General features: G+C 37.9%; 1 protein-coding gene across 1 annotated transcript; it reads right to left on the bottom strand.

Annotated features, from left to right (window-relative positions):
* Positions 1 to 490: 490 nt before the first annotated feature.
* Positions 491 to 11,451, bottom strand: Mphosph6 (M-phase phosphoprotein 6). The gene is made up of 5 exons (XM_005413238.2): positions 11,327 to 11,451; positions 8,592 to 8,704; positions 4,257 to 4,347; positions 1,575 to 1,672; positions 491 to 1,156 (listed from the first exon to the last, which is right to left on the bottom strand). Exons 1-5 carry the CDS (start codon positions 11,375 to 11,377, stop codon positions 1,024 to 1,026), a joined length of 486 nt encoding a protein of 161 aa, XP_005413295.1. The 5' UTR covers positions 11,378 to 11,451; the 3' UTR covers positions 491 to 1,023.
* Positions 11,452 to 25,555: the final 14,104 nt, after the last annotated feature.

Raw genomic sequence — 25,555 nt, 5'->3', positions numbered from 1 at the left:
AGATAGGGTTCAAGCTGGAAGATCATCTGGGCAGTGGCAATTTCTATTAGGCTGTATCGTGAGAAACTGGTAACTGCTTTTGACACATAAAAGGCAATTTCTTATGGTTCAACTTAATATATCACTATATTCTAAGTTATTCTAAGTATATTAAGTTCAACTTAATATATCACTATATTCTAAGTTAATGGGTAGTTTCAGGAAATTAATATTTGGATAAAATTTATGTATTAATGAATTAGACTAAAATTATTATTTGGAAGCATAAGAAGATAGAAAAAAATATGTGAAAACCGATGTTTATTGCAGAACTTTACTCATATGCCTTAAACAACAAAACAAACTACCTGAAACTGACAATTAACTGGTGGCATACAAATGCTTCAGGCGAGAGGCTATGTTTGTTCTTTTTTTTGTCTTTTTTTTGAGACAGGGTCTAGCTATGCAGTTCAGGCTGGCCTTGAGCTCACTTTGTAGCCCAGACTAGTCGGGAACTTGCAATGATCCTCCTGCCTCAGCCTTCCGAGTGCTGGGATTATAGGCGTGTGCCACCACGCCCGGCTTGTTTGTTCTTGATGAATTAACATACAATAAATTCTCATGACATTTGATTCCAAAATGAATGCTTAAATTGGATTGACATAATTAATAATTTAAAGCAAAATGTAAACATAAGGGCAACCAAAACATTGGCATTAATTTCTAGGAGCCAAATGAAGGTCAGTGACTGGAGAACTATACACTAAAAACAAAAATCTCAGGTCCAAAAAATCTTTAGTAAGCAACTCTGTGCCTACTGTTACCTGAAGGTCAAGGGCTGGAATTATACTCTTGATGAATACCATTAGGAAAAGGATGTATAACATCTACCACATTTCTGTTTAAAAAACAGAATGTTTCCAAAATTACACATTTCTTTACAAATAAACATTACATATTAGCAACTATAGAGACACCACCAGGATGAACTCCAAAATATGTTGCTTTTACAGGGATCCCTGAGCCTTATTTGAAGGTATCCATTTAATCTTGAGGCTTTAAGAACATCTTCTTTGATTTAAATGGTTTCATGTTTCCATTTTCATCTTCTTCATAATTGGCACGGTCTCTCTTTTTGGCAAACTTTTTGCCAATTGTCCCCACCAAAGTTTCGTATCTGTTAAGACAGCACAAATAAAAAAGTTGGAAGCAAGTCTTCTCAGGAACATCAAACCACATACAACAAAGAGTATAAAAAATCAACGTTATGATTAAAAGAAACTATCCAGTTGAAAAATTTATGAATTTGACTAAGAATGTTAACATCTTTTGCCAGTTTTGCTTTTTGACATTATCCTAAATAAAATGAACTGAGCTGTACAATTCTGAACGTATGGAAGCAGCACTGGGAAGGAGCCCTTAACCACCAGCTTGCCATAGGCACGGGTCCACGGTGGCCACAGGAGGAGGCAGACTGCAGTGACCCCTGCTGGGGCACGCATGCTCAGGCTGCAACAGACTGGGGTGTCAGACGTGCACACGAGAGCCAGTGTCTGGCACGGCAGGCCACAAAACTGTCCCAAGGCAACAGTTACCTTCTAGCCATTTCTTCATCTGACACGTCAAGCTCTACTGTTTCATCCTCCTCTTCCTCCTCTGCTTTGTTCTTAGCATTCATCTGAAGCATTAATTTCTGAAAAATACACAAATGCTGGCCATCAGGGCTAGACAGGGCTATGAAAGGAACTGGTATCAAGTTTATTTGAAGGCAGAGAAACGGGAGTCACAGAATCTATAGGACTAGAAACACTTCTAAAAGATTTCCTGTAATGCTTTATGCAGACCACCAGTGCTGGCAGGGATAAGCTCTGAATCAAAGGAACAGAAAGACAAGGCCCTACCAGATTGCATTTAGTATCAAAAATTTAAATTGTATTTTAGATCATAAATCTTATTCTGTGTCACTCGTAACTACGGTGTGTACACCTTAATTAACACATTTCAGTGCCAGGGGAAAAAAACAAATGAACTTTGAGATTTCCTCTGAATTTCTCACCTTTGAGCCAAAGGGAAAGAGGGACAATGGTTAGTAGTAATTGCAAATGCCTCTTGTGGAGGAGGAGGGAGCCGCCACAACGGGACAGAGGTGTAAGCCTGGCCATGATATAGAGGATGGACTCTGCATCGTAGGCTCACCCCAAACTTCAGGGCAGAAAATGTTACCACACATGACGTCCCCAAGCCACAGGCTCTCCTTCGTCTCTTTCTTTCCTCACATGATTAACCTTTTCATGATAGTTATCCTCACAGATTAAAGAAGAAAAAAATGTAATACTTTCTTTATAGCAAGGGGAGGATGAGGAAAGTAGAAAAATGAGAAAACAGTTTCAACTGGTTTTCCTCATACTGAAAAGATTCAATACCTCTTCTGAGGGAGGTAGTCGGCATTACACAGTGCTGTGATTAGGGCTGCCTTCTGACAAGCTCCCACACAAAGTTCTGGGGGTTGCGTTACTTCTCCCTTCCCATTGTACCAGACATACTCTGGAGGGTGTGCTGACTCAAAACCCAGTTCTTTGGACAAGGCACACTCATAAGCCTGACTTCTTTTGCCCCCTTTTCTTCCCATCTAAACCTTAAAGCAGGCCAAAGCAAAGAAAGCATATATTAAAACAAAACATGGTTAATGTTGGCCTTGTATAAAGCAAATACAACACCTTGGTTTTCATACATATTCCTAAATCATCACTAAAAACAACAACAACAACAACAACAACAACAACCAAAAAAAAAAAAAAAAAAAGAAGAAAACTAAGCTATCATCTTTCCATGAAGTCCGGCAATGGGCTCAGGAACTGTGCTTTCCAGAGGCATCCTAGAGTAGTGGTTCTGGCCTAGGGAGGGTTTGCCCACTGGGAGACACGTGACAATGTATAGAGACATTTTTGGTTGTCACAATGGGTTGAAGGTGAGTATGTGCATGTTAGTGACATTTAGTGGGTAGAGGGCAGAGCCACAGGAGCTGCTGATCATCCTGCAATGCTCAGGAAAGACACCACCACGAAGAACGATATGGCCCCAAATGTCACTACCACCGAGGTGAGAAACCTTGGCTTCAGGCGTACTTATAAAACTAAAGATTTATACACAAATGATCATGTGAATGGTCAAGTAGCTGACGGGGATGGCTCTTAACCCACAGAGGTGATCAAAATAACAATGGATGTCTAAAAAAAATTATAGTAAGAGACACACTGCTACTAATTCCCCTCAAAATATTTCCTCTCTCTTTGAATACACTCATCCCATTGTTGTTTCCACTTTCTGGAGCAGTTCAGGAAGTTCTCTTTTGTGTCCTTACAAGGTACGCTCAAAAATAAGGTGAATGCTACTGTCGAGTGCCATTAAATACAAAAGCAGGCTCATAAGATCATTATGTGTCTTACCTACCATATTCACTAGATTTCACATTGTGCAACTTCTGCTCTTCCTAAAGTCAAAATGACCTCAAAAGGTAAATGTTGTGAATTGATTTAGGACACTGAGGCAACTATGACATTATAACTAAAGACAGACATGAAGGAAGACATCCAGAGCTACTTCATAAAGTGGTAAGAATGATGGAACATGTGTGTTGCAAGTGAGGGGTGTGTATCCTGAGGGGGACTAATGGCAATGTGTCTCCTATGGTTATAAATTTAAAAAATGTAAATATTCACTGTGTTTTTAGATCACACCTTAATAAATGTGTTAAATAAAAGTCTGCTTCTCTGCAAACCTACATTAGGCAATTTTAACCACCAGCTCAGTTACAAGGTTAAATTTTCATTTTTTCAATAGACTTTCTAAAAGATTCACTTAAAAATTTATTTGTAAGTTTAGATTAAAACCTCTCTATTAAAAAGTCAAATCACACAACTTTTAAGTAACATTTTTCATCAGAAAAGATACACTTATAGATGCCAGAAAATAACTTCTCATAACATCATCATATGAATAAAATCTTGACATTCCTATAAAAGACTTGAGTTGAGATTCTGACAAAGGCACCGTCAGAGTTTGTATACTGCTATATTAAACTATTTACTGAATTATTCCATAAAACTAGACTGCAATGCCTGCAATTTCTTTAAATAGCTACGGCAATATTTCAAGACTTGTTATTTTCTATATAATGAGGAGAAACGGTACCCGGTGAAGAGAAACCTGAACCTAATTGCTGGCAGAAAAAAATTCAATTGGAAAATTCTAAAATTTGAAGCAATTACATTTCATACCTCAACTTCAGGATTAAACCCTCTGAATGACATTCTTCCATAGAGAAGATCTTCACATAACAAGAAACTCTGTTCTTCTATTATGAAACTCCTAAATGGGAAAATAAACCTGTATCAATAGGGTGTCTACTTACAACAAAACAGAGGAAGTAAAAGTCAAGACTTGGAATGAAAAATTAATCCTATGGTGCTCAGCAGGTTGAAGTACAAATAGAGTAAGATTTCTAAGCCAGTGTTAGAAATAAAGGAAGATTAATTAGGTCCACAAAGGCATTAGGAGAGAACAGCTAAGGTGAGTGGCACAGCCTCTTTTAAACACTGTGCATAAATGCTTACAGGAAATATAAAGACTTACGTTTTCACAATAAACTTGAAGTTTCTAAAGTAAAGAATATTATTTGAAATTTATACCCATCCCCATGTTCTGATTCCATATTGAGGAAAATAACAACAACAACAAAACAATTCAGAAGAGGCCTTTTTTAGAGGTTGTATTGGTTGGTGCTCTGTTATAAACACAAAGATTGGCCCTGGAAACTAGAAAACAGGCAAATTACCAAACACTGGTGGCTTAAATCATCAGAAATTCATGCTCCTACTGTTCTGGGAGTGAGAAGGGCAAGATCGAGGTTGGCAGAACTGTGACCTCTGCAGAGGCGTTAGCAGAGAATGCACACAGCCTTGCCAGCTTCTAGGGTGGCAGTCAGCACTGCCTGACTTGGGATGATCTCACTCCAGCCTTTCTGCGTTCTTGGTCACCACGCCTTCCTTCTCTGTATATTGAATCTCCCATCTTTTCTTCTATAAGGTGCTATGGTTTGTTCCCCAAGAGTTAGAAGGCTGGTCCCCAGTGAGGCCACATGACAGATGATGGGACCCCTGGGATGTGGCGTTTGTGTGAAGTAGTCAGGTCAGAAGAGGTCATTGCACCTGGGAGGGAATGCCAGTTTCAAGCCAGTTTTTCCTAAAGGTGGAGCCTGAATAATGCCTCTCTGGCTTCCTAGCTTAAGATGTTACCTCCCCGCTCCACATACACTACTCTTCATGAGGTCTTTGCCAAAGCTCAGCTGAGGGCAAAGCTAAAGCTGGTATTACGTGCTTGAATCTCCAGAGCCGTAAGCTAAAAAAGTTCCTTCCTTCTGAAGCTACTCAGCTTCAGTCACTTCATTACAGTATCAAAGAAAGAACCACTACACAAGGAAATGTGTGATTATTATATTCAGGGTCCACCCACATAATCCACGATAATCGCTCTCCCGAAGATCCTTAACTACAGCAGAAAAGTCAGTTTTCCCACACCAGGTAATGTACACAGCTTCCAGAGAGAAGGAATTGGATATTATCTGACCATTTTCTAGCCTACCACACCTAGGAAGGAAAATTTATTCTTTAACTATATGTTGAACAAATACCAGAGCTTGGAGAGCAGGGAAATGTCTAGCCACAGGACAGAGATCCAGCTGAATATTCCATGACACGGGGCACAAAGGCCATACCTTATAAGTAGGGTTAATTTAATTCTAAGAGTAAAAGTTATAAAACCCACTCTAACAAAACAATAAGCCATGTAAATTTGCTGCCTAATGGAACAAAATTAACTTTACAAGGTAGACACAAAATCTAGGCAGTTAATGTTAACACACATAATGTACAGCACACACTCAAAATCACTAGACTTGTAAGGAAGCAGGAAAATGCAACCTTCATAAATAAAAGAAAAACAAATCAACAGAAAGAGATGACAGATTAGTAGAGAAACTTAAAAAACAAATAAAACAAGTGGAGATTCTATACCTGAAAAACAAAGCAAAACTGAAGTGAAAAAGTAGCACAGTCTCTTATCAAAGAAACAATTCATTATTTAAAAAACTCTCCACTGAGAAAATTTCAGGTCCAGATCGCTTCATTCAAATTTTATCAAATGTTTAATAAATCATATCAATTTTATACAAACTAAGAAATGAAGAGGTAGGAATATCCTCCAACTCATTTTATGGCCTAAACGAAAGACTACAAAAATCTATAATCTAGTATCTTTTATGAATATAGTGGCAAAAGCATTACTAAAACATTAGCAAACTGAATTTAAAAAATATAAAACTATAACTTCTGGGTGTGGTGGCACATGCCTATAATCCCAGTACTTGGGAGGCTGAAGCAGGAGGATCGTTGTGAGTTCAAGACCAAGCTGGGCCACAAAGTGAGCTGAAAGTCAGCCTGATCTACATAGTGAGACCTTATCTCAAAAGGATAAAAAAAAAACTGTAACAGACAAAAATCAAGTAAAGTGTATGTTGAACATGTAATGTTGATTAGAAAATCAGTAATTCCTAGCACATTAACAAAATAAAAATCATGTATTTCCAATCAAAAATTATTTGACAGAATTCCACATTACTTATGAAAGCTTCAGCAAATTAGGAAAAGAAGGAACGATCTTCAGTGCTGACAAAGAGCATCTACCGAACACACAGCACATCAGACTTAAGAGTGAAAAGATATTTTCCTAAGATCCAAAAAATGCAAGGATATCCATTCCTCTGCCCATGAAATAAAGTAAAAAGTAAGAGCTATAACTCTCTCTGTAGTACTGAGGATTGAGCGCAGTAAGGGTTGTGATATACCTTCACCCTGCCTTTTAAAATTTTGAGACAAGGTCTCTGCTAAGTTGTCCTCATGGGCCTCAAATTTACAATCTGCTTAGCTGAGAGTTGTAACTTAGTTCTAGCTGTAGGATGACCCTGCCTGCACTATGCCCATGAATAAGGTAGCAGCTCCTGTAGACACCTGCCTGTCTCCAGATTCGACCACCACTCCTGCACCTTGATCCTCCAGGCCTGGAGTGGAAATTATTCCTACTGCACAAACCAGGACCCACAGCACCGCCCTTCGTGGCTCCCCTGTACCAACTTACACCCTGGCAGCCTTTACGGTGATCTCAGATTACTCAATCTGATAGTGTCTAATTGGACAGTGTCATTTTTCCTGCCCACATCCTGAGCTAATAAACACACCTACACATCAACAGGATGCTGAGTGATGGCAAAGCTTTTCTTCACTTTCCCACAAATGGAACCTAAAGGTTATTTTCAGGAACGATATGCTATTTGGGGGAGGAAAAAAAAACTGGAAAAAAACAGAATTGTTCCTGCCCTTCAGTAAGCATCTGGATAACTTGGTACAACTCTAGTGAAGACACAAAATTAAACTATAGCTCATCTTCAGTACTGATCCTTTCCTGCCCCAACCGGACCCATTCACATTGCCTCTAGTATTACCTTCTCCATTCTCACCCTCCCTCTGAAATGTAGAGGAAAAAAGTCCCTCACCCTAATTTATCCTGATGGGACACACTTTCTATCTTTACAGAAAGTGACACCTAAACTTCTGAAAAGGTAGAGAATAAGGTCAGAAAAATAATAAAGAAATTTATCACAGTAAATAAAAATACAAACTATTGGGGGGAGAAAGGAAATACATACACGGTTCCCCAAATAGTAAGTGGTATCTTCAGTTATTTGACAAGAGTTTAAGTAAAACCATATATCACAAAGTGTACTAAGGTAAGAAAACTACTAGGGAAAAAGGATAAATAGCTTCCAGAAGCACTCGAACAAATTAATGATGTTAATTCACTACTTCTTCATTCAAAATAGTTTCTTAAGCATGAGCCAGGCTTGGAGGTTGAATGGAAACTGTCTAGTGTGTTATCCCCAGCTTCAGCACTGACTAAACTGGGTGGTTCTAGGCAAATTACCTTCTCTGAAGTTCTAGCTGCTCAGTGGACAGAATGATAGTGGGCAGTCTGCTATGAGAGTTCAATAACTCAGGGACATAAGGGGATAGTCCAGTGATTGGAATACACTATAGTCTCAGGAAAAGTTTGCTAAATGAATGGTATTACTTTCAACAGTTGAAAAGAGAAAAGAAACAAAAAGTTCCTGATGTGCCTTAAGAAGCTTAGCTTAATAAAGAATTCTATAACTGAAACAAAACTGGACAGCCAGAAGCATACATCTGACCTTTGGAACTCCATATGATAGCATATTATAGCTTCCATAAAAGGCCCCTTGTTACTATCAGAGGTGCATAGCTTAAATTCCTTTATTGAATGTTGAAAAGGAACAGTGTTATGTAAATGACAGTCTGGCACCACTAAAAATGTATTAAATTCATGTATAATTTTGATATGCTTAATAGTTTTTAGAAAGCCATTTGCAAGGCTAACTCAAGAAACTGAACAGAAACTATTTTACCTCATCAGAATAAGTAAAATTTACAGGGATCCCCTCTGACTGTCCCAAGCATCACTGATATAAATTCTTATAAACCTACTCTTTCTCCTTAAGCTCTGGCAAATCCAAGTACCAATGCTCTTCACTAATGATCTTCTTTTCCTCCTCTTCTAGTTGTTTCTTGGTTTCTGAGTCCAGTCCTCTTTGCATGAACTGTCAGGACAAAACAAAATTAATGACAGCACTGTTGTTTGCCTAGCATTATTAAGGCTAAGGCTGCACCTGGTATACAAAAGAGTTTAATAAAGGGTCTTCTGGGCGTGAATGACCTAGTTTGTCTTATTTTTTTTCAGAGTCTTTCTTAGACTGTTCTCTTGAAAGCAGATAGTTTATTTCTTCACTCATATTCTTGGTGGTAAAACCCTAATCCTGCTCAACTGCCCATTTACTTCTCATTTTTTAGTCAAGTAGACATCCTTTATGGTGTACAAATGGCAGTCCTATCTTAAGGACTATTTTAGTATCAAGATACTAAAATCAGGTAAGTACTTTCTCTACAGCCAATCTATCACACTGGTAAACTTACCACCTACATCCTTTTTTCTACTTCCCATCAGGATCAACTTTGACCCCTCAACAACTGATGATGTCAGTGGAGTTTAAAAGCCCTGAGAATAAGTGAGTCAGGATCAATGCTCAGTGCTCTTCCATCAGTCCTACACTTAGCTCTGGGTGAACAGACACTAGCTACGATGCTGTGAGTGGCAGCTGCTCTGTTGTCTTTCCTATAAACTCTACTCTCTGTATATACTATCTCCTGCTGTCCCCTGCTAAATTCAATGACTGCAGCTGCTAACCCAAAGACAACCTGAATAATTTTTCCCTTTTTCTCCTTTGCTTCTAATATCCAGATGACTCTTTCCCCATTCACTTGGGTGGGCATGGATTGTTTTAAATTTAAATTTAAATTTTCAGGCTGGGGATATAGCTCAGGGGCACAGCACTTGCCTGGAAGCATGAGGTCAAGAGTTCGATTCCCATTACCAAAAAATAAATCCAAAAAACCTTAAATTGGGTTTTTGCTTAACTCCAGACTCCAATCTTCAGTCTAAGTCTTAATCACCTAGAATATATTTTCATTTGTCTTATTCTAAGCGCTAAAACTTGGGCTAAAAATCTTTTCAACGCTTACATGGCCAAACTCCTCCACTTCTCTGAAATCAATGTGATTATAACCTTTAAAGAAAAATTCTCTTCAGTGAAGACTCACCTTTTTCTAATATGCATAAAAAATTACTTTACAAACTACATTATGCTACAATTTGCCCTCCTCCTTCAGTCATCCTATTCATCCCTAGCCACAGCCCAGCTCAACTCCATTTAAATTTTCTAGTTTACTCTCCAATATTCAAAACATGACTTACACCTTGCTTTTCTTGGAAATTCTGCCACTCTCTAAACATGTATCTAAGTTTGTCTCTACAAGTACAGATTATCTCCAAATTAAAATGGTTTGACTTACAAATCTTAAACTGTACGATGGCAGGAGAACCAGTAGTTCAAATTTTGATCTTTTTCTTGGCTAGCCATAAATAGAATGATACTGTCTGGTGATGGTGAGGAACAGTGGTGAGCCACAGTTCCCAGTCAGCTATGCAATCCTCAGGATAAAGTACAGTGTTGCTAAACTAAGATGCTCACAGGTTACGTGTGCCTAGTGCATTTTTATGTTATTGTTGACTTACAGTGCATCAAAGAGGATCTACAGTGTTCGTGAAAGGCACTGAGCATAGTAATTAAAATCAGAGTAGTAATTGAATAATTAAGTTGTGTAACTTTAGGCAGCTGTCACTTCTGTTTTAGTTGCCTCAGCTGTCAATAAGTATTATATGAATTATGTGGGTTATGAGGCACAAAACTCTTAGAACAGTATCTGGCATACAGCAAAGACTGTGAATATTTCCTTTTTGTATTACCTAACTTTTAAAGTATAGTGGTTGCCCTGTTTTAATTCCTGTGTTCATTTTATCTATCCTTGTCTTTTTTCTTCCACTTTGAAATTATAATTAAATTGCTTCAATTTCAAACTTAAAATAAGCTGGGCGACAACTCACTTTCACACAACTGTTTATAATTTCCTACATTCTCATCTCAATTACTGATCTGCCCACAATTTTGTGCCTTGGCTGGCCCTTTTCCCCTCAATGTATTCTCCATAGGATAGTTAAATTAATCTTGAACAGGAGCCAGAGAGACTGTTATCCACGCTCTTCCATAGCTTCCTATTGTTCACACCAGACGAAAAAAATCCTTAATCTGGCCTCAAATTCCCTGCAAGTTGTGCCCACTGCCTACTTTCTCATTCCCTCTTCTTGTTACTTGCCTTCCAGACATAACTCAGGTGTCTTTAGTTCTTGGCGATCTCCATGTTTTTCTTTTCTTTTTTTTTTTTCCTTTCCTTTCAGACTTCTGAATTCGCTTTTCCTTTAGGACACTATCCTCCCATTTATCTTCAGTCCCTACCTAAGGACCACTTCCCGCAACAGGCCCCACTAAATTCCCAGAGTCCCGGATTTCCACCATCGCTGCACTTGATTCGCTGTACCTTTACCGCCTGCTTACGTGAATGCAGGCTCCTAATTCATACTCTGGTTCCGGGTGTCTAACGTCGGACAGACACTGACTGAATGAATGAACGAGACAAATGGAGGCCTTCCAGGACCTCTCTGGTCCCCCTATCCCCACCACAAGTATGTCCACCGCCTTGGCCCCAAACAGATCCGGAGGTCCCTAGGGGCCCTGTCGCCCAGTCCGACTCTCCCAGAATCCCCGCACCTTCATGCGTAGCAAGTTCTTGGACAACTTTGTCTTGCGCTCAGCCGCCATGTCAACTCCAGACTAGGGAAGCGTTCCTGCCACGAGACTTACTGCGCATGCGTGCTGTTGCGCGCGGTGAGTGACGTCACACGTATCGTGCGTGTCCCCGCCCCGCGGCTCCGCCTCCGTGGCTCGAGCTTTGGCGCTTGCCAGTCTCTTCACCAGTTACTTCAGAGAGCGCCGGTCTCTCGCGGTAGCTCGGGTAAGGGCACGGGCTGCCAACCAGAGGGTGAGAGTGACTTACAGCCGGTGGGCGGACCCCAAAGGTGTGGAGTCTGTTACGCCCTGGCAGGGTGTCCTCTGGGGCCCTAGCAGGGCGCACGCCTGGGCGGCGGCCCGGGAACCTTCCAGGGCCCGCCCCCTCCCCCGCCTTCCCGCTGCGCTTCCGGTGGGGGGCGGTGGTGCGGGCGAACCGTTCACGCGCTTTCCACACTTGCCGTCCTTCTGGGCCGTTTACTTAGCCTGGGTTTTAACATGGGTGGCGAGCGCCTTATATTCCTACTTGCTCTACAAGGCACAAGTTCACTTTATAGTCGCAGTCGCCGGTGAGGCGCTGTTGACACTGTACTAACCTCACAGAGCAGCCTTGGGAAGCCGGGCTGGCTTTAGAATGGTCCTGGAACGCATCGCGACAAATACAGTGGAAAACACCCATTCACTGCTTTGTGCGTCTTTGTGTTTAAACGTTAAATAGGAAGAAAAGCAAGAAATAGCAAGCGCTATGGGCAGGGGTGGGTGTCAAAGACAAAGAGGGCGTTATTTTAAGTAAAGAGTTGAAAGAACATTGAAAAGAGGGTAGCCTTATTATTCAATGCACTAGCTACTGTCCACTGACATTTTTTTCCGCACAGTTGACAGGCTTTATACTTTGGAAGCATCCAGCCTAGTAGCATTTCAGCTAATAGCATGTACTATATATCAAAATTACTAGCTGGGTACCTTATGTCATAAAAACTGTGAAGAACGCATTGGTGTCACGTATTAGGGAAGCTGAGGTTTAGGAAGATAAGGGACCTGCTAAATTAGTGTTAAAGCTGAGATTCAAAAGCATTTTGAATATTTAAAGCCTTACAATTTTTCCTCAGGAGGAAGGAGGGACATTATAATATGCCAAGTGTTTAGAGAAACTCATTCTCTGATAACTGTGAGGGGACACTGGAGTACAGCAGTGCATAAAAACACACGGCCACCCTTGGAGCTGACATTTGAGCCATGAATAAGTGGTGAGTGCCATGGAAGAAAGAGAACAGTGATGTGATAGAGTGACTTATAGAGTACTTTAGATAAGATAGTCCAAAATGGCCCTTGTTAGATGATAATGCTAAGGCTTGAATGCTGACAAAATTCTGTGTATGAAGATTTGGAGGTAGAGTGTACAAAGAGAAGGAGGGTATAGTAACTGTAAAGGTCCTGAAATGAGAATGAGATAAAAGTTCCTGTTTCATAGAGGTTACCCAGTGGGTACAATACACATTAACCACATATAGTTTGAATGATGTCCTTTAAAATTCAGATAGTGAAATCCTACGCCCCCATATTCGGTTGGAAATAGAGCCTTTAAAGATGTGATTAAGTTAAAATGAGACCTGTAGGATGGACCCTAAGCTGGTATATCTGCTGTCCTTGCTTTGGTTTTTTTGTTGTTGCTGGGAATCAAAACCAGGACCTTATCTATACTAGACAAATGATTTACCCCAGACTATCTCTGTAATCGCAGTGTCCATATAAGAAGATAAATTTTGAGCCCACAGGCGCGAGAGGTATGTGTACATAGAGTAAAGGCCTTCTGCAAGCCAAGGGGAGAGGCCCCAGAAGTCAAACTTGGCAACACCTTGCTCTTAACTGTGATAAATAGAAGCCACAACTATAAGTCTGCAGTTGTTTGTGTATGTGTGTGTGTGTGTGTGCGAGAGAGAGATGGCCCTAGTAAACTAACATACTGTGTAGATTTAGATTACAGTTGTGATGAGAGTTCTGTAAGAAAAGTGTGAGGTTCATGAGATGGTACCTAAACCATTTTGGTCTTGAAAAGAGGAGGCTCCTGACTGTGATGTTTAATGGGAGGTCTGAAAGGAGAGAAGTTAGGTTGGGCAGAGACCTTCTAGTCATTCCCATTGTTGTGTGCCATTACTACCATCCATTTTGCAAAACTCAGACTCTGTCCATTACACAGCCACTCCTCAGCCCCTTGCAACCGCTATCCACTTTCCGGTTCTATGCATTTGACTTCTATTCAGTGTTTTGTAAGAAGTGCTGTGGAAGCAAAGATGAAGAAGTGAAAGTCTGCCACCTGCATCCAGGAAATGAAGGGACGTTTGAAGGATAAGCATATATTTTTTTAGCTCAAGAAAAGGAAAACAGCATTCCTGGCAGAAATAAGAGTATATGTACAACCAGCTAAGAATGGTACAAATTCATACTTTATCAAAATGTAGATCCTCATTTTCACCAGTCGGCTTGCACACAGGATTTTGATTTGTTTTCCTGAAACACTGATATTGTCGTGTCACTCCCTTAATCCAAAATTTACAATAGCTGTTACTCTTTGAGGGGTAAGGGTCAAAGTCTTCAACTTGCCACTTAAAATTCTATTTTTATTTGACAGTGGGAATACTTAAAATGAATCTCCAAAGTCTTTTTTTCACCTTTCAAAGTGTAATAAGTGAGAAGTGACGTAAGAGTAATAGTGTAACTGAGTGTGGCAGTGCACATCTGTAATCCCAGCACGTGGGAGGCTGAAGCAAGAGGATTGCTGTGAGTTCAAATTCAGCCTGGGCTATATAGTGAGTTCAAGTCTTCCTGAGCTACATGGCACCCTGTCTCAAAAAAATTTAATTTTAACTTTGAATTAAAACTCCCTGACAGGGAAGATAATGCCTTCGTCTTTCTGTGCTACTGAATTGCAGAATGAAGATAGATCACATGATAATGTTTAACCTGCTGTAGTTACACAGCCAGGGAAACATTAGAGGAAGAAATATTTTGAATATGTCTTCACACAGTTCAGAGTCATTTTATAGTAGAACTTGTTGAAAGTGAAAGCTTCTTTTCCGTTCCTGTCAGTTCCTGGATCCATGAAGAAAGAAAAAGTTCCTGACTTGTTTCTCTCCTGCAGCTGCCCAGTACAGTAGGCGCTGGTCAAATGTAGCTCCTGAGCACTTGAAATGTGACTTGTATATCTCAGCGACTGATATTTAATGTTATCTAATTTAAATTTTAAAATAATTATAAAATATTTTCTGTATTCAGAGCATCGTTGTTTTGGAAGTACCACATTATACTTTTGCCTTTGAAAATTTAGCATCTGAGTTGAGATGTAGTAGAAGTGTAAAATACATACTACATTTCAAAAACTTAGAAGATGGAAAAAAAGTAAAATATCGTAGTATTTTTATGTTGAGTACATGTTGAAATAATAGTTTGGATGTTTTCTTTGAAATAAAACAATATTAAGATGAATTCATGTGTTTTTATTTACTTTTTAAATGTGGTTACATGTGTGACTTCTCCCTGTCTCTCCTTTCACCTCCCTCCCTCTCATTTTACAGCACAGAATTAAATGCTAGTTTTGTTCATTTATTTGCAAGTACCAGATATTGAAATAACTTATTTTAAGAATTAAGTTTTATTAGAAAAGATGCTGGGTAGTTAGTAGAATTGATGAGAAAGCTTCAAAACAAGGCTGGATTCAAAAGAGAAGCAAGGACAGCCCATGGTTTTAGAAAGCAGGAATAAATTTAATGCCACTGCAAGAATGGGTGAAATACCAACTGATTTCTGTACTTAAGACACTTCCAAGTTTTCAAAGTCAAGGAAAAAGTCTTCTTTGTCTTAGTTTAGTATAGAATCTATTTTACAACCCCAGCAAGACTGTGCACAGTAGAGAGAGCAGTTCTTTAAAGAAAAATTAGGTGCTGTTCCTTGAAGAGAGGGACTGTAATATTCAAAGAGCATTGCTGAGGGTTCTGCTAAGATAGACCTAGAGGCAAACAATTGTTTTGCTTGACAGGTGGGAAATTCAGGTCCAATATCAGATCTAGTTTTTAAAATCACAAAATGTACTCCCTGTTTCTGCATCCCTGTGTCATTCGTTAAAGAAGTATTTAATGTCTGCCTGTTGTATGCAAATTATGACTTTAGGCTTCTAACCTAAAAATCTAAGTAGTGCAATACATACCTTCAGTTCTTACATTAAGTTATTTATCAAGTTCTTTCAATTACTTGTTCATAGGTGTCTTGGTTAAATCAGAGTATTAGTGCTGTAAATGGCCTTGCAGGAAGGATATCTGAGTAAGTAATTCCTAAACATCAACGTGTTGTTATGACAGGATGACCAGAGGAAATGAAAACACTTGAAAAAGAATAACAACATTTCTAATGATCAGCCAGGTTTTAGGAGATTGTTAAACTAGATGGACCTAATTATATATACCAAATTGTGTAAACTCAGAATTGTTTTGTTAACTGCATTTAGTTTGCTTTTTCTTGTGCCCGCGCCCCCTGCCCCCGTCATCCCTTTTTCTATCACTGGATTTATGCCTAAAATCTTACTGCATTATGACTCTAATTTATACTCCTATTTTTTCTGCTGCCTTTTTCTTTCTTTAACAAATTTTTTTAGTATCCTTGTGATCTTGGCATTTATAGGTGCTGGAGAAACCTTCCCTTCTGTCTGGATAAGCCACAAACCACGCTATAGGTCCTAAGAACTGTCCAATAGAGATAAAATTGCAGGAAACAATCTGGGTTTGAGTTTTGAGAGCCTGGTTTGGGGAAGTGACATCTTAAGTAGAGTCTTCAAAATGAGTTAGAAGTTTTCCCAGTGAAAGGAAAGGGGCAGGGAGGAGTGGAGGATGTTTCAATCTGATGGAAGAGGGTTTGAGTGTTGCCTGTTGTATAAGTGACAAGACTGGAGAGGCAAGCTAGGGCCAGAACCTGAAGGCCATGTGTTAGATTGGTAGGATTTTATCTGCAAGTTATGGTAAGACTGTTGAACTGTTGCAAGCAGAAGAATGATACCATTTTAAAATTACGCAGTAGAATAGTCATTTTAAAGATCACTCTGTCTGAAAGTACAGTAGAGAAATGAAGGAAGAGAAAAGGACTGAAGGTAGGTATATATTCTCTCAAGTCATTTTAAAGATTCTTCTAGGCTAATCTTCTGGTTTCTTTTAGACTATTCTCATGTTTTAACTAGTTATATTATCACTTATGAGGTAAAATGAAAGCAGAGGTCAAGTCTTAATGATCCCATTTTCCTATACCTGACTTCTGTCTTTATCTCTCTGCTTTTTAGCCCTGTATTATATGTCTCAATTTACTCTCCTCTAGCCAATCTATGCACTCTCACTCCAGTCATTCCAGATTTAACCTCCATGTAATTATTCGTACAGCCTTCTCTCAGGAACAATGCTGGAGTAATGTTTTCAATTCTTTCACTTTCAAATTCTGTCTTCGAGTGCCCAGTTCTAGTTTCACCTTTGTTTTCCATCAACTGAAAATGATGGTAGGGCTGTTTTATGGTTACAGTGTTTAATTGCATGCTACCTTCAGTTGTTACCTCACATCATAGCAAATGGAGGAGGACAATTCAAGTTTTATATTTACTTGAATTATTTTCACAGATTGAAGCGTAGTTCTTAATATACTTGTAAATACTTAAGAAGTGAAAAACTGCTCTTTAAAATGTGTGTGACTTGCCAAATGTGGCAGCACATGCCTGTAAATCCCAGTATTCTTGAGGCTGAGGCGGGGTAATGGCTGTGAGTTTGAGGCCAGCCAGATACGCAGTGAGCTCAAGGCGAGCTTGAACTACATAGCAAGACTCTGTCTAAGATAAGGAGAAAAAAAGCAAAGCAAAAAGTAAGTAAAAACTAAACTAAATCTTATCTTTGACAAAGGGGCCAAACATGTTCACTAGAAGAAAGATAACCTTTTTAATAAATGGTGCTGAAAAACTGGCTGTCCACATGCCGAAGACTAAAAGTAGATCCATGTCTATAACCATACACTAAACTAAAGTCAAAATGGTTCAGAGATCTAAATATTAAACAGAAACACTAATCTATTGGAAGAGAAAGTAGGTAAAGAAATAGGGGTAGGCAGAGAGTTTATGAATGAAAACCAACTGCATGGGAAATATTTCAAATAATCAATAGCTGGGATCTCATCTTATTGAAAAGTTTTTACACATCAAAAGAAATCACCTAGAGTGAAAAGAAAATCCACAAATTGGGAAAAAATTTTACCCATATCAGACAAAGGACTTCTATCTAGAATATATAAAGAATTTTTAAAAAATCATGTCCCCCAGATTCAAAGACCTAATTCAAAAATGGCCACCCGAGATGAACACACACTTCTCAGATGAAGAAATACTAATGGCGAATTAATATGTGAAAAAATGTTCAACATCACTGGTCATTTGAGAAATGCAAACTAAAACAACACTGAGATTCCATCTCACACCAGAAAGAATGGCTATCATTAAGAAATCAACCAATAACAAATGCTGGAGAGTCTATGAGGAAAAAGGAACCCCTCTCCACTGCTCATGGGAGTGTAGACTGGTACAACCACTGTGGAAATTAGTGTGGAGATTCCTCAAAAAACTAGGATTAGAAGTCCCACTTAATCCAGCTATTTCCCTACTGAGTATTTTCCCAGAATAATTAAAAACATCATACCATAGTGATACATGTGCAACCATGTTTATAGCAGCACGATTGGTCATAGCTGAGTCTTGAAAACCCAAATGTCCATCAACTGAGGAATGGATAAAAAGGTCTGGTATTTTTATACAATGGAGTATTACTCAGCTATAAAAAAGATAAGCTAGAGGCTTTTATAGGTAAATGGATGCAACTAGAGACCATACTCATAAGTGAAATAAATCAGACCCACATGTGTAAACATTGTATTTGTCTCCTTAGTGTGAGAACCTTAGATTTTATAGAAGGGAAAGAAATTGCTCAAAGGAAGGAACAACTGGGATGAGAGGAGAAAAGGAAAGAAGGAAAGGAATATAGATAGATAGATTGCTGGATAGCTGTACTGCTGATGTCTAAACGTTTATTGAAAGGAACAATTAATGCTTAATTTTTTTGACCAATTTTGCATGCTTATATCTGGTAATCTGAAAACTAATTTGAAGACAACAATTTGCAATATAACCACCATTGGTGAATTCCTAATTTGAAGACAACAATATGCAGTATAACCATGATTGGTGAATTCCGTCTTGTCTAGTGAAACTCGTTTTTAATGTTTTTTGTTTTTATTTTTCCTTCTCTTTAATGGTTCGATCAATCTTGCATTCTTATATCTGGTAATCTAGGCAGTTTCATTGAAGATAACCATATATAATATAACAACCACTGTTAATTCCTATCATTTTGTTCTGAAAACCTGTATCAACATTATTGTCTTTGCTTTGTTTTGTTTTTGTCTATGTTGTTGGTGTTTTGCTATTGTCCTTTTTTATCATTCTCTTCAAAATAAAAAAATAAAGTATATAATCTTAAAAAATACTAAAGTAAAGTAAATAATATCATCAGTCTTCTGATGGTATTTTTTGTAAAAATTATTTGACTCGTCTCGAAGATATTTGACAGGATCTTTTAGAATGATATACATCCTCTAATAACTTTTAAGTCTCAGAATAAGCAATAAATTCTATTTAGCTGAGTTGACAGCTTTTTATTTTTTGTTTCATTTTACCAAAAAAAGTCAAGGACATGGTAATGAAGTGAGCTTATTTTCCTGTACTAATTCTATTCAGATGTTCTGTTCAGTTAAAAGAGATATAGTATCTTTGGACTTCATAAGAAAGTTTTTAAAGAAGCCAGTTGTTATGGAGATTATGAAGAGAAAAAATTTGAAAAAAATCATCAATTCATGCAAATGAAACCATCAGGTCTAACCCTGTACAGCATTTAGAAGGGATTGAGGAGTTTCTCTGAAAGCAAAGGAAAATGGACATGAAACAGGAGACCATGGTATGATTGTGGAAATCAAGCCTCAGTAGAATTAGATGTTTATTTTACTCAAGAGGAAGGTTAAATTGTGTATTTACTAATAAGAAACAAAAAGAAAGGTCTTAAATTCAAGAACTAGAGATATCAAACAGCCTTTTTTTGCCTACAAGTTCTAACTTCTGGAAAAGGAGAGACCAGGTTATAGAAGTCAAAGCCAATAGTTGAAAAGATTTCTGAGATTTTTGACCCGAGTCAAGGACAGTGAGTCTTACCTTTTTATGTCCCTCTACCACTGTATTGGTCAGCTTTTACATTGCTGAAGACAATTCCTGATACCCACAATTTGAAGTAGAGGTTTATTTGAGTTATGTTTCACAGGAGTTCATGGTTGGCTAACTCCAATGCAGAAACACGGTGGAAAGATGTGCTGGAGCAAAGCTGCTCATTTTGGAAGCAGAGAGGGGAACAATACCAGAGGAAGGGCCAGGGACCAGATATTGTACCCATGGTCCCATCTTTATGATCTGGGCAACATTCCCAGAAGTGTGCTTTAATAATCTGGACAGCTCTCTAGCCAAACAAGTTAACAATCCAGTTCAACTGTGGCAATCACTCTTAAAAATAGGAACCCCACCACTACAGAAACAATATATATATATGTATTTGTAGTGATCATGTTGTTATTTGTTAGGTTTTTTTTTGAGGCAAGGTCTCGCTATATAGTTTAGACTGGCCTTGAACTAGTAGCAATCCTCTGGCCTCTTATCCTCCCAAGTCCTGGTATTACAGGTGTGCACCACCACACTCAGCCATGTTGTTATTTATTATTTGTAGTAACTTTAAGATATAAAAATGCATTTTGCCATTTGTAGAATTTGTTTTTCCTGTTACAACTTTAAAATAGAAACAAAACCACTCTATTACTATGTATAGGGCTTTCATGTCCCAAGAATTGTCCCAAGTGGTCCCAAATGTATTATGAATATGCATGAAAATCCTTGGCAGATGTATTCAGGCCAGCATACTCTGAAGATGGTGTAGGTTGATGGAGAGTGAGTTCTTAATTCTGATGCTTGTTCTAAGCCTCTCTGTGACTATTTCGTGTCTCTGGTGTTCTTACTGCAGTTGAAAATTCCTGGCCCAGAGGACATGGACAAACTAAGGTTTTTAAGACAAAACTGAATAATTAAAAGACAGAAAGTTCTATCTTTGAAGAGCCCTGTAAAGTATTAAGGAACAGTTATATATTTTTAGCAGTTTTGTTATTTGGCAATGATGCTTTGTATTAAAAGAGGAAAATACTCAAATTAGATTCCTTTGATTAAAAAAGATCAGTTTTCAAATTATAATATGTTACAAAAGTAATATAGTTCATTGCAACAATACCAAACAAAATGAAATGTACAAAGTAGAAAATGAAAGTCCTACCTACTTCATTTCCTCAACTCATATTCCTTAGAGGCACCTTCTGTTAAATCCACTGGAGAACAAGCCCAGGCACTCATGCATGATAGGTAAGTGCTTTACCACTGAGCTACATCCCTATCCCAGCAATCCTCGATTCTGTTAAGAAGGCATTACAAAGTGTTAGGACAAGATGTTTTGAGGGAGACAGAGACGGAGACAGACACACAGAGAATACAAACAATAATTTCTATGACCACATGTCTGTGAGAAAATCCTTTCTTTCATTAAGTCACTTTACTCCTGTCTGTGTACTCTCAACAGCTCCAGAACTACTGAACTCTTACTTCTGTGAGGATCAAATGAAATAATATGTGGAAACACCTTACCAAATGTACAAAGCTGTGCAAATGAAGGATTATTGATTATGGAGGCAGGTTGTTTTTATAGCCACTATTTTTGGCATGATTGATTTTTAATGGGGTAGTCTATATGAATTAACTACCATAGACACAGATCTGTAAAAAAACCATCGCATGTATTTATTTTCCTCAAACACACTCAGATCCAAACATCAGATCTCATCATACTGTTTGGCGGGTAGAAATTAAAACTAAACATTTATTAGTGCTTTCCTGTCACAAACATTGTCCTGAGGTTTAGAAGATGCATCTGGTCATTGATCATTGGCTCTGACTGAATAATGTGGGGATGCCCATTGTTCATCCATCTTGATCCTTTTAGGTTTTTTTCTTCCTTTTCTTCCAGTCCATGCTTGGTACTCAGGAATTTTGAGCTCAAGGGGGCTAGCATCCAATATCTCTGAGTGTGTCACCCAGGCACTGCCTTCTCAGATTCTGTGTCTCTTAGGACCTGAATTTTGACCTTTTCCCAATACTGAAAAAACTTCCTGATCACTTTTGCTGCCCTAGAAACTATTGTTTTCTACCATCTACCTCCGGGCTACAGGGACCTACTTCTTCAGTGAGTATAAGCACTTATTTACAGAAGTCTAGGGGAACTGTAGAATTCAAGAAGTTTCCCATTATTGCCCTGCAGACTTCCTTCCTTGTCCCAGAAGCAAAAGATATTAATGACCTTGTTGGAACTTGACCTTCTTGGAACTTGTGAGGCATGCAGAAAACAAAACAGATTACAAACTCCAAAAATTATTCTTTTGGAGTGTTGTAACAAAGACTTTTCTCTTTGCTTCAGCATGACTAAGTTTTGGTGAGCACACTCTAGATTATATGTGCGTAATTTCTTGACTGTACATAGATTAGGAGTCTGTTTTCTTTTTTAATCTAGCTATAATCCAGTATAAGATAAAAAGGAAAATACTCCTTCAGTTACTCTAAAAAATAATTGTAATAGTGTATAATTTACAGTTTTCAAGAAGTAGCTCCCCTAACATAAGTGAACATTGCTTCTCTGGGCTGGTTATTGTATTTGAATTTTTATAGCATCATCCAAATGATAAGGAAACTAATTTTCTCTTTGTATTGCTTAAGGGATGAGTATTAGGAATGATTAATCTTTTTTTTTTTTTTTTTTCTTCCGGTACCAGAAATCGAACTCACGACCTTGTGCTTGCCAGGCAGGTGCTGTGCCACTGAGCTAAATCCCCAGCCCCAGGAATGATTAATCTTGAATAAATTGTATTAATTAGTTAGAAATTAATTGCTGTGATTTAAAAGTATGGCTGTTTGGCATTTAGTAATAAATGAAAAAGAGAAAATATTACAAAAGTTTTATTACAGAAAGTTTAAAAAATATCCAGAAATATAGAGTAGAGAATAAATTTAATCTCCACATACTTATCAGCCAGCTTAATTATAACTCCTGGTTAATCTTGTTTTGTTTATGTCCCTGTAGCTTCCTTCTCTCCATCCCTCTTCCAATCCTAAACACCATGTAATTTATCTATAAATACTTACATAGATCTAAAAAGCTAGAACTTAAAACATAATCACAATGAATCACCATGCTTAAAATTAAATAATAATACAAGTAATTTTTTTTATTTTCATCTCATTATTTACTTATTTAAAATTTAGTAGTAAACTTATGCCAACAGCATAAAACAAAGTATACCAACATATTCTGAAAGATATCTGTATTATGTTATAATTGAAAAAATAATTAATAGAATTTTGTAACATGGCTCAATTTCCATGTTTTTCAATTTCCATTTGAAAAATGAAGCCAACAAACAAGAGTTAGAAGTATATACCTTGAACTGGAAGCAGTGGTTATTTTCTTTTTATTATTTTTATTTTAAAGAGAAAAAAGATAAACAATGAAACTGAGCTTTGAAACAGGTTAGTAGGACAGTTACAATATGATACATTGCATATTGTTGTCTTCCTAGTAATCAGAGTACGAGATATAGGCATGATATCTTGCCTAAACAATATTAGCACAAACCATTCTTTTCAAGGAACTAAGAAGGTAGCTGTGTAACCATCTTGTGTATACATATATATTTTCCTTTTTCCCTTCTTTCTTTCCCCTTTCCCCCATCGCAATTTGCCTGTTCTTTTGAACATTATTTCCCAGTTCATAATATCTACTGTACATTTTAGATCCTATTTTCTTGTTCAATTTCTTACACTAGGGAGACAATATGATGACTTTCACTTTTAACCTATTCATATTTTTAATTTAAAAATGCATATTACAGTGCTTTTGGAACTAAAATATTAAAGGAGAATTCATGAGTAGAAGAACTTAAATAAATGATGTCAAGGTGTAAAATGAGAGATATTCTGAGGTCAGGCTGTCCTGTCCAAAGGTTACCCCTCTGTTGGATGATCTTCCTTTTGGGTTAAAAAGAGTAGCAGCTACTATGCATAGGGTGCTGCCACGTGCAGGTACTTCAGTAAGTGCTTTCAATCTGATGATTTATTTCTCACTGTAACCCTTTGATGTGGGTATTGATATTCCCATTTTATAGATTAGGAAACATGATCTAGAGCAGTTAAATAACTTGGTTTGGAAGAAGCTGGCTCAGTCCTGAGGTGGAGAGACTTCCCTGCTCATGATCTCATTACCTTACTGACAATTCTATTTCCCTAGGTTCTGAAGACCTCACTAATACAGAGTGAATTTTTGGAGTTCATAATATATGACTCTTGTTGGATTTCCATATTAGTTTTAATTTTACTGTAAACTCAGTGGCTCAGCAAGATAGAGTAGTAATTCCTTCCATTTTGTCCTTTGCCCATAGAATCTGACTGGCCTGAAGGAATAGAGGGAGAAACAATCTAAAAAGACTTCCTGATTTTTTGATTTAGGAAACATTTACATGACAGGCAGGTGGTTCTTGTCATCAGTGGCTTTCTGTATTGTTTTCCTGCAGCCCAACCTTTTTTTCTCAGTGGAAACTGTTATAAAAATCATCTCAATTTATCCATCAACATATAACAAAAAGTACAAGTATATGAGAATATAAGTGCCTGGCACATCTACTTATTTGGAATACATTCCAAATCCTGTTTTATCTTTTTAAAAAAATGGTTATGGATTAACTCTTGTAAACTGTAGCAATTTTTTTTCACAACTTGACCTTGGTACTCATAATACTTTAAGCATTTTTGATCATTTTTTTGTTCAGCAGTGACAAATTAACTTTGTTACCTAATATGAAAAGAATTTGGTTAGAAAAATTAACTATAAAACAGCATATCCATATACACATACTATCACATATGAATTGTTTTTAAATTCATGACACTGTGGTTTTCCTTATCTTTTGGAGATAATTGAGATACTGCTGTACACCCAAAAGAAAACAGCTTATATTCAAAATGAAATTGACCTTTATCAGAAATTTGCTGAAAGTATTTGAATGATTACTTAAGAAGACTTTTCTATCTTTTGCATACTTCTGCTGTAACTATTTCATCAGGGATTGTCAGCTCTGCATAGAGAAAAAGCCCCTGATGAGATAGTTTGCAGAATTTAGACCACTGGATGTCCCTCTTTACACACAGTGAAAAAGTACAGCAAGTATGAGCTGTTTCAGATCCCTGTACTGCCCAATCCTGTTTACAGTCTTCAAATAAGATTAGAGACTTTATTCCTTCAGAGAGAGTATTTTAGCCTTCAGAGAACCTGAATGGTAGGCTACTGTTGTGGACAGTTAATTCATAGTACTCAGAAAAATAAATTTATTATTATTTTACAATTATATATATCTGCCCTTCTGCCTCTGTATTTGGATACCACAAAAAGGATATTGAAAAACACTCATAATTTTATTCAGTGAGATAGCTTAAAATCAATTTCTAACTCTTTTAGGAGGCCCAGATAGAGGTGAGACTTTACTCAGGAGCGGGGATATGAGGGTGATCTGGCTATGACATCAATCACCGTGTTAGTTGCCAGGGTTGATTCAGCTGATCTAGCTGGATAGGCTGGAGTCCCTTTCCTACCTCAGCCGTTTGTGTGCAACCCTTCTGAAGGTGCATACTCGGTAGACCACCCAGGGTAGAGGAGTACCATTCCTTGGTCAAGGGTATACGAGTAGCTGTGCTGTCCTGCTAGAACCTCCCAACTCTCAAGGAGGGGGAGTTTTCTCTTGCCTAATGTTATGAAATTCTGTGGCATGCTTTGAAAGATCTTTAGTTAATTCAGAGGCCATGTTATAGGAAATTCAGTCTGTAGTCTGCCTTCCAGATGGGCCTCACTGCAATATGTAGGGCACTTTGCAAGTTTAAGGCTGATTAAACTGTAACCTTATCCCTCTAAGGATAAGTATTTATTGTGTAACTTATGTGCCATGGTTGGCTTTTTAGTTCTTTTG

This window comes from Chinchilla lanigera, unplaced genomic scaffold (assembly GCF_000276665.1).
Source record: "Chinchilla lanigera isolate Chin_1 unplaced genomic scaffold, ChiLan1.0 scaffold00163, whole genome shotgun sequence".
Classification (NCBI taxonomy): domain Eukaryota; kingdom Metazoa; phylum Chordata; class Mammalia; order Rodentia; family Chinchillidae; genus Chinchilla; species Chinchilla lanigera.
The sequence above is the reverse complement of the archived record's forward strand: the minus strand, read 5'-3'. Positions and strand labels throughout refer to the sequence as shown.